Source organism: Mesitornis unicolor, unplaced genomic scaffold, assembly GCF_000695765.1.
Source record: "Mesitornis unicolor isolate BGI_N332 unplaced genomic scaffold, ASM69576v1 Scaffold36043, whole genome shotgun sequence".
NCBI classification, from domain to species: Eukaryota; Metazoa; Chordata; class Aves; order Mesitornithiformes; family Mesitornithidae; genus Mesitornis; species Mesitornis unicolor.
Window position 1 is genome coordinate 1 of NW_010173250.1, and position 10,297 is coordinate 10,297.

General features: G+C 34.7%; 1 protein-coding gene across 1 annotated transcript; it reads left to right on the plus strand.

The window, feature by feature from the left end:
- Nucleotides 1-1,338: 1,338 nt before the first annotated feature.
- LOC104537708 (ligand-dependent nuclear receptor corepressor-like protein) lies at nt 1,339-9,211 on the plus strand (the record flags this gene model as incomplete). The annotated part of the gene is made up of 3 exons (XM_010180674.1): nt 1,339-1,427; nt 1,696-1,825; nt 8,957-9,211. Coding segments are annotated over exons 1-3 (433 nt in total), but the record flags the coding sequence as incomplete, so codon positions are not given.
- Nucleotides 9,212-10,297: the final 1,086 nt, after the last annotated feature.

Below are 10,297 nucleotides of genomic sequence, written 5' to 3' on the forward strand. Positions count from 1 at the left end.
ATTTATAGAATATAAAACCTGTCTTGAAGTTATGCGCAGAATCTCAACATTCATAAGTACATGTATTGTGGTTGCAATTTTAAATTAATTTTCCCCAAGTTGAGTCTAGCTTGCGTGTGACAGTAATTGGTAAGTGATCTTCCTGTCTTTATCCTGACCCACAAGTATTTTCCAACTTATTTTCTCCCCTTGCCCCATTGAGGAGGGAGTGAGAGAGCAGCTGGGTGGAGGTTGGCAGCCAGCAAAGGTAACCTACCCCAATATGTTATTGAAAGCAGATGACCTCAAGAACCTGCCTAACAGAACTGTAACTGTAATTTAGGGTTACAGAGAAAAGGAGGAAATATATTTGGTAATTAAAAAGGGGAGAGGGGGAAATTGTACTTACAACTTAAACCTAAAATGGAAATTGAATGAAATGCAGAGGACCTTGGTGTTACAGTTAATAATCAGGCTTGTATTCACCTGCCAAAATGCTGCAGCTGTCATAAAGACTGATGCACAACTGCGATAGTGTAGTAAAAGTACTGTATGTAGTTTAAGGAAGTCTGATGTAAATGTGAAAGAGGCACCATCTTGAGATCTTGGTCACCTATGTTCAGGGAACAGGTGTTCAAGTGAGAATGGTGCAGAAAGGTTGGGCTTGAATCTCATGAGAGAAAACGAGATTAGCCTAGCAAAATGGAGTGTATAGAGGGGAAGACTAATTCTCTGTAAATACGTCAAGGTGCTAAATACCCATGAACAACAACTGTTTAGGTATAAGAACAATGTTGCCATAAAAGCAAACCGGAAAACCTGGCCATGAGTAAATTTAAACAAGAAATTGGAAGGTTAATTTTAACTATTAGCACAGACAGTTTGGGAAAAGCTTTAAAGTAATTGGTGGTTTGGGAAGAGAAGAGTATGTAGTGGAAAACCATTAACATTTGAAATGGAGCTTAGTAGCGTGTTTAAAGAAAGTACTTGCCATTTGAGGAGTTTGTATCCTAATTCCTAGCTTAGTTTGCTACAAGCTTGCACGCTTTTTTAAAAGAAGTGTTGACTGGAATTCAGAGCTTTTTTTACAGTACTCAGATGCCTCCAGTAACTTTGATAGGTAATCAATCACAATGTATGAGTTTACCTTGCCTTTAAGAAAGATACCCTCTGCTATTTGAAAGTTGAGCCGTGTGAGCCAGATACGACTTTTTAGAAATATCTGAAGAATTGAGTACTACTGACTACACTGTACCAATAAATTAATATTAGATTATGGTGGAATTTATTTAAAAGAATTGCAGGATGTGTATTTTGTTCTCAAAATCCATTGTTACTTGTTTAAAACACTTTTTTTCTTCTTTTAAGACTGTGAGCCAGAAGAGCTAACTGACTGGTCTATGGATGAAAAATGTTCCTTTTGTAATTTACACAAAGAAACAGTCAGTGTAAGTATGAACATGATATCAAGCCTGTCTCCCCAACACCCCATTTTTTTAGTATGAAAGTAAGAATCAGAGAATTGAATTTTGCAAATGTGTTAGTACTGTATTTTGACTCAGGATAGTTTGGCTATGAGGGACTGAAGTGATTTGGCTTTATAGTAAATATTTTTTAGTGATTCTTTTTCACTCAGTAGCTCAAGAATTTAATTGTATATTGTACTACCAGTAGACTAACTTCTAAAAGACCTTACAATCTTCATATGTCTTCTAGGATCGTGCATCAGTTACCGGTTCTTCACAGTCAACGCCTACAGAGGAACTGTCATCTCAGGGCCAGTCCAACACTGATAAGATTGAATGCCAAGCAGAAAACTATCTAAATGCACTCTTTCGAAAGAAAGGTAATAAAAGCATGTCTTTTATATTAAGAGATATGGCACAAATCTAGATGAATCAAATTATTTAGGATTTATTTTTATTCTTAAGTAGTTTTAATTCATCCACTGAATACTGTTTCTCTTCCTTATACCTTTGGCTTTCCCTTTTTTTTTTCTTTTTGCTTACACGAATCCCTAAATAAAGTACTTACTTGCCCTTACTGTTAGTCCTATTGCATTGTTTGTTATTCTTTTGAATCACTGTTCATTATATTTTATTATATTACCATGAGCTGCTGCCGGATCAGTAATGCTAGGTTAAAAAGGTTTTGTCTGTTGAAAAACAAAACCAAAGTATTTTCTGATTGTTTTTGTGATTCTCTGAAGGACTTGTGTATTACTGGGTAAGTGGTACTTTGCTGATGAGTTTTCTAAGAGTATCGCTTCAGTTCAGGTTCCAGCAAAGTCTTAAATTGTTCAAATTATGGGAAGTGAAAAGGAAAAAAAAATGTATCTGCAAAGAACATGTGAAACCAATTTATGAGGTATTTAAGTAATTGTCTTGGCTTTGTAGAAGGAAGATGAAGACATTAGGAAAATCCTAAGTCTGCTTCCTGATTTTTTTTTTTGTACATTTTTGAGATCGTTTATCAACTTAGGAAAATAGGAAACAAATATTTTCAAGCAATTGTTTAGCTAAGGAGCAGTTCCAATACCTGGTAGTAAAACAGATGCCCTTTCATTTTGGGATTGGGGGGGTTAGTAATCTGTCTTTGAAATGGAAGTAGCACTTTTTTCACTTGTTTAGATTGCAAACTCCTCAAGATCAAATACTGCCTCTTACTCTCGTTACTAGCACAGTTTCATTCAGGCCTTCTGTGGACAACTTCTGAGACTAGTGAGCAAATTCAGGAGTTGTATTTATTGGTCTTATCCTTTTATTTTAAAACAAGTTAGTGCGTGGCTGGATTTTTTAATGTGCAGTCTGGTTTTGGGGTTGGGTTTGCTGCCAAGATGGGAAAATTCTTAAGAGGCTATTAGTAACAAAATTAGGAACCTATCTTCACTATGTGTTAGTGAAACACCAGTTTAGTAAGCAGTTGTCTGTCCTGAGCAGACACCTCAGTAAAGCCAAAGTCATTTTTGTCATCAAACACTGATTGTTTCCATTAAACGATGTATCCGAAAACCACATGCTTTCTTCTTAGGTACGACATATTTCTTTACCCATTTGGTGTTGTAAGCACTGTGGTACTTTTCCACTTACATAACATACAGTACATTCAGCTTCTTTTGTTGAAGAAGCAGTTACAAGGAAAAACCATGATGTACTTTAAAAAAATACATATTAGTCTTTTTTTTTTCTATGAATATTATAGAATGTGACATTTGTGAGCATCATTACATGACAGAACCGTAGTTGTTTAAGAGTTTGATCAGACTTTTTGCTCATAGATTATTAATTCTCTGGGTTTCCAGTGATACACATTGTATGTTCTTGGAAGCTTTTTTTTCTCATGCAATACTAATGTGACCTCTTTAAACAAAGAAACAAAAAGGTCATTTAAATCCACTCATGGTTGTGATTCAGGTTCTGTCTTCTGGATGTGATCCACCAGGAGAAGAAAGAAACCTGAAAAGCTGTTGTAGAAATTAAGAAATTGAACCATAAAATTAGAGATAGTAAGATGGTCAGGATGTCTTGAATCTTTCCACATTCTCTGGGCAGCTCTGTCAAGTATCTTTAGTGCCGTGTTTTGCTTACCGAAATAATTTCCTCCTAAGCCTTTTGAGGTTCTTCTTGTTTCTAGGTCTTGGGTTCTAAAATATTTTCATTCATAACTATGGCTTTCTTACACTGTACTGTATACCTGCATTTAACTCTCCAAATTCTCTTGTTCTTTGCTTAGTTATCTCTCAGATATATAGATGTCACAAGCTGGTTATAATTCTTGGACAGTGTATATATAATTTGGCAAACCTATGAAAATGTAATCTTCAACTACAAAAAGGTGTTACTTTCTGAGGTGGAGTTCTGAGATGTACTCACTGCTTGATCCAATACCTGCAGTTCATTTTTATTAATTTTAAGAAATCTAATTTGTACTTTTGCAATCTGTGAGGTTTTCTGTAAGAACTGAGAACTCTGTCACGGCTTGTGCAGTAAACTTGTAGGATGTCCTTGCTGTCCCTCTTCTTGAAGTTCATCAGGAAAAAGAGTATTTAGCAGGGTTTCAGCTGCTTACTTAAGGAAGTAAAGCATACTTCTTGTGTTGACTGCCTGCCTACCAGTGTTACTGTCTTCAGTGACTTGTAAATTTCTTGGTCATTTTCAGCTATGTTTAAGAAATTCTTTAGAGATACGACTGTATATAGAGTAATGAAAATTGCCATTATCTGCAGGAAGGGAAACTGATGAATGTTGACAAGAACAGAAAACTAGAGTGAACTTGGCCCTTATTCCTTCTGTTTGTTGATCAGTCAATTTAACTAAACTAATCATGATACATGGCTCAAAATAGATCAGTGTATTCTGTTTTTAACTTGCTGGCAAGCTGGACAAGTTTGCGGATAGAGCTAAGAACACTGTTGGGACAGTTTGACTGTTGAGGTGGGGTAGTTCTAGAAAATATGGCTTTTTTGTGAAAAGGAGCGAGCTGAAACATGCTGATAAGCAACAAGGTGTTCTTAGTTCTGCTGCTTGCACAACAGGTTTGTAAGGTACAAGAAGGGTTGTGATTACCTGCTGATTTCCACTGCCTTTTGGTATTGTATCAGAGGAGAAATTAAGTCATTATTTTGACTTTAATTAAAAAATACTGTTTTTCTAGAAATAAAACACTATTGTGGAGCACTATTTGGGGAGCTTTTAACTCCTTGTCTGTTGTTCTGCCAAATACATGTGTAAGTCTGAACCATCAGTTAAATTGGTCATGACTTTGTGCATTGCAGTGTAATGGTAACACGTAGCGTTAATGTACAGAATAACTAAGAATATGGATTTGAATAGTTGCAAGGTGATGCAGTACATAAACTGAGGAAGTCTTACTCCCAAATATGAGCTTTGAATTAAAATAAATCATTGCAATTAGTCATAATTATACATCGTTATTATTACTTGTCTTGTGTTCTGACTGTAATCTTGACAGTCATAAGCAGAAGATATCACATTATATCATAGAGATGTGTCATTTAGCCTTCTCTTAGCCTAATAATATTAGAAGGTCTACATTGATCTGAGAGAAACTAGAAGAGCAGCAGAGCTACCTTTTACTCTCTTTAGAGACTGTTCTGCTGGGTTTGAAGTAGTATGTATGTATGTACATGATCCATGGAGTAAATGCGGCTGCCTTGTGTTGTAAATCAACTACATGAAAAACTGATGTAGGCATGTGGATTTAAAATTTTTGTAAGTAGCTATAATCATGACTCCTAATAAAACATCTTAGAATAAAACATAATAAAAACTTTTTAGGTCATACAAAGTACATCTGGTGCCATCTGCTGATAATAATTAAGAAATCTTTGCTAGTGATACTAAGCTCAGAGACCTAATACTTTTCTTACCCCAAAATACATTAAATTACTCTTTAAAATTGTATGCAACCAATTACAAATTTCCTATGTGTAATGAAACTTTACCACTGTGAACTTAAAATTACAGATCTCTTCATGTTTTTGTTGCATACTTGTATAATAATACAGACTTGCAGCCACTGTTTGTAAGTAGACTTTAAATAATACACTTCATGTATGTGTACTCTATTGTGATCGCTTAGCAGTCTTGTATTGATAAAACATTATATAAAAGTTGCATTTACCCTTAAAAAGTCTGTTTTCTTTCAAAAATGTACAGTGTGTAAAAAAAAAAAAAAGTACATGAAACTGTATCACTTTTTCTTCTTTTTTTTGAAAATCTAACATCTCTCTTATTTCTGTTCTCTATCATTTGGAGAGGTGTGGGAAATCATTTCTGTCTTCAAAATAATGTAGTATTTCCTCTTTGGAGTAAATTAACTTAAAATCCGTAAACTAGCAGGTTAATATATGAGAAATGTTGTTGCATTTATTCTTCCGTATGAAGTATTTGGAAATTATTGAAAAAGCTAAAGCTGATGCTAAAGAAGATATTATGAGAGCAAAGAAATAAATCCTTTTGTATTCTAACTAGGTCAAAACGTGACTTTGCTACTATTGGAAAAGCAAGCTTCTCCTGCAAGCCATAAATGCTTGGATATTACCAGTGTGAGGAGTCTAAAATGGAATAGAAAGGCAATAGAAACTTGGCAGTTCTGAAGGAGTTTTGTCTTGCAGTTTTATAATAATTGATGCTAGGGATGGTGATTAATAAGCCAAAATGTATTCCAGGCTGTTATGTTTTTCAGCTGATGGTAGACGTCCTCTGTGCCCTATGATCTTTTGCTTTTTAAAGGTGCAGATCATACCAGGATGTAACTATTTTTCCCATTTTCACTGATGAACATCTGTTCTCCAAAACACTTCTAGAAAGTTTTTCTTAGGTGGGTGCAACAAACTTAATTTTTCTGTATATGCAGGGTGGTTCCACACCAGGTATCTGGTAGGCTATTCAGTGTTGGTGATGTTTCATACATTTCATTTTGAATGAGTTTCTTGATTACTGGCTGACTGATTTTTGCTTGTGTTTGAGTTTGTTTTGGTTTGTTGGCTTTTTGTTAAAGCTAAGCTATTGATCAATAGCTCATTGTCTAGAGCTACAATTTCCGTATCGTGCAGACATGTACTTTTGTTCCTAGATAATTCAGATTTCAATTCCATCTCTTAACTTTCCTTGTTCCTTTGTTATTTTTGCATGTATGTTAGCATTTGTACACCTATTGCCTTACAGCTTCAGTATCTTTTGTTGAATTTTTCCTTTCCTTGTAAGTGTATTTAGGATGATAAAATTACAGTTGAATGTTTATTGGATTCTTTGTTTACTGGTATTTCCCGATTCCTAAATAAAGAATACTGGTGCCTGGGTGTTACATGATGGGGAGAGAATTTTTTTTTTCCCACAGGTATCCTCTATCATTTAGAATTTCACTTCTTACCTCTCCTCTAAAATGGCTCAGTTTCTAGAAGTTTTGGTAGAGATCTGGTTGGAAGATTGTCAAAAGATAGAGCTGCGGTCATTAGCAGACTTGTTTTGTCATGCTTTGCATAACGTGTCTTGAAGCCAAGATGTCCAGCGTATACTCAGTCTTTGAAAATGTTGGAGCTTCACCTTACCTAATAAAGTGGTCCTAGAAGGCCAACCAAAAGGTATTGACAAGAAGCATCTGAACAGTCAGCTGCCTTCTCATATTCTTTAGACAACAGATCACATACGTGCATGTTTGTAATTCTTTGCAATACTCTCTTGGTGAAAACAAATTGTCAAAATGAAATATATTTTGAATAAACCTGAAACAACAACAAAAAAATCTTGTACACATTTTTCCTAAACTTGAGCAGCATTCTCTGATCTGTCTCAGTAGTCACTTTTGCTGGTAGATGAGTAAAACTTCGTTGGCATAAAATGCTTGAGCAAATATGCTGTGTGATCCTCCAAACTCTCTATTAGGAAATTTACACTTTGCCTGCAAACATCTACCTGATCCAGTCCTTTCAGTTTCTCTACTTCCATGAAAACAAAACTCAATTTATCATGTCTTCTCTGTTTCAGACTAATTTAAGTATCTCGGTAACTGCCACTCTGTCCTTTGGCGTTTCTGTCAGGTGATCAAGGCTGACCTAAAAGCTAATTCTTCTATATCACATTCATACTTTCTTTAAATCCCCATCCCTTCTTGATGAAATCCGTTTCACTTATTACCGATGAACTCAAAGATGGGCAGTGGTTAAAACATTGAAAAGGATATCTTTGCTTTGCGTGTGTGTGTAGAAGAAAGAAAGAAGGAAGAGTGGAATAGTGAAATGAGTAGAGCTAGTGTGGCTTTAAGGTAGAACATAGATATTTGAGCATGGGCTCGTGCTTGTCTTGTGAAGTATTGCAGTCATCAATGCAGTATTGCACTGGCGAGTAACACAGCGTACTTAGTGAGTGTCCTAATTACATTGTTATTTATGCCAAGTTAATTATCTTTATTTTGTTGATCTCTGGTACTTCTGTTTATATTAGGATTCTTTTTTCAGTGATTCACAAATGTAGTTTCAGCTATGCTTGTTAATAAGAGGTTTAACTTTTTTCTAGCGGACAGATAATATTAAAATAGTTATAGGTATATCTCATGTTTGATCCTTTTTTATTTTTGTATTTTTAAGATGAAACACTTCTTTCTATGGCACCATTACATACACAAACAAACAATAGGGTACATAAAGTTAGAATAGGAAATAAAGCTGTTCACCCAAATTTTTTCATTGGAAGCACTTTGAAAAGGTCCTGCAAATGTCCTGAAAATCCTGGAAGATTTTACAATGAAAGTTTACAACTTTCTTGTAAAATTCTAGTGCTTGTATTACTACAGTTTGTATGGGACACTTCAAGTACCATCACACCAGTTTTGACATTGCAATCCTGAATCTATTATGGGGACTGTAATGTAATACGTGAAACAAAGTTTTTTCTCTTTTTGTCTGTTTGGGGTTTTTTTGTTGTGGCTTTTTTTCTTTTTATTAAGATCAGCTCCTCAGCAGTTACATGTTATAAAAAGGTCTAATCTATAGAGCTGCACATCAAAATTAATTATTTTTGTTATAGTTGTTCTTTGAAAGTAACTTCTTTATGTATTAATTCATACTCATTTAACTACACTGGTTTTATTCAAAGTTCTTTATTTTCAAAACTGAAAATGAACAGTTTGCAAATGAAAATTCAACTTATTTGCCAGAAGTAAATATAGATACTGACTGCCATACTTGCATTGTTTATCTACCCTTTTAGTTCAACTTGCATACTCTGACAGAGGTATAAGGTAGAAGTTGCTGATGTGTGCTAAACGTTTTCTTCCAAATGATCTCCAGTTAGGAATGCTCATAAGAAAAACTTGCAAGACATTTGAATTAATGTGTTCATTACACTTGTACTTATTACGAACATTTACTGTGCTTATAGGAAGTATTTATTTAAAGAAAAGTAGTTGAGTTTGGTTTTTTAATACATCTGTTGCCTGTGTTGTTTTTTATTCCTAGATCTTCCTCAGAACTGTGATCCTAACATTCCCCTAGTTGCTCAGGAATTAATGAAAAAAATGATCCGTCAGTTTGCGATTGAGTACATTTCAAAAAGTAGCAAAATTCAAGAGAACAGAAATGGTTCATCATTTGAACCAAGTCTGATATGTAAAAGTATCCAAATGAACCAAACGGAAAACTCCCTTCAGGAAGAACAGGATAGCCCTCTAGACCTCACTGTGAATCGAACTCAAGAACAGAATACTCAGCAAGGTAAATTTCTATGCCTGCTTATCTGTGTTTTGCTGTCATTTGTTACCTTTTAAAATATTATTCCATTAAAAAAATTGTCTCTGTGTCAAGTATCTATATAAATAGATATATCTATCTATATTTTGTCTTTCCAAAGTAGTGTTCAGTATGTAGTAAACAGATAAATATTCTCATCTTTAAGTGCCTATGTTAAATAAGTGGCATCAGACTTTCTCAGCTGTAGAATAATGAATGGATGTCAGCTCACCTTTGGCTGTCACAGTGGTTCGAGATTTTGTTAAAGAAGTGGCTGTTAAGAACCCTTCTGAGAAGATATTGGACCTTCAGAGCGCAAAAATCAGTGTCAGCCCATTTTGATTCTTTAAATACAGACTGGTGAGAATGATGGAAAGATAAGATTAATTTGGGAGGAAATTTCCATATTTCATGTCTTGAACATTATAGATCAGTGCAACTTTCTTAATTGAGAGTAAAGCTAAGAAAAGAAAAATAGTCTGTTCTCACTATCATTTACGAAAAGGAAATAATTTATTTGCCTCAAAAGAATATTGCTATCTGAAACTGGTAACAGTATAATCACAAGAGTGTTTTGGACTTTGAGCTTGATTTGGATTAGCAGCAATTTTCAGGTAGGGTTGTGACTGTCAAGAGTCACTGAAAGCAGTGGCAAAACCAGCTTTTGTCTTTAACGGATGCAAAGTCTCGTGTTAATCCAGTAGTACTGCAGACCAAAAGGAAAAGATTAGCTGTATCTCACATGCCGTAATAAAATAAAGTTAAAAAAATAGAACTGCAAAGTGGTTTTTTTAAAAAACTGTACATTACTCAGAATGAAAGCAGATTTTGTACTTAATGATGCACTCTTTCATTAGATGACACATCCTTTGAGGGAGGGGGACAATTCTGACATGGATTTACCTTGCTAAACATACCTGTTTTAGATAAAATTTTAAGCATCCCTTATCTTTGGCAACAGAAACATAAGAAATTGTAGAATTCCTGCTTCTGTTTTGTGTGGTCAGCAGAAACCAGTTCTTGCCTGGGTTTAGTGAATACCTTTTGCAGCTCAAATCCTGAGAAAATATC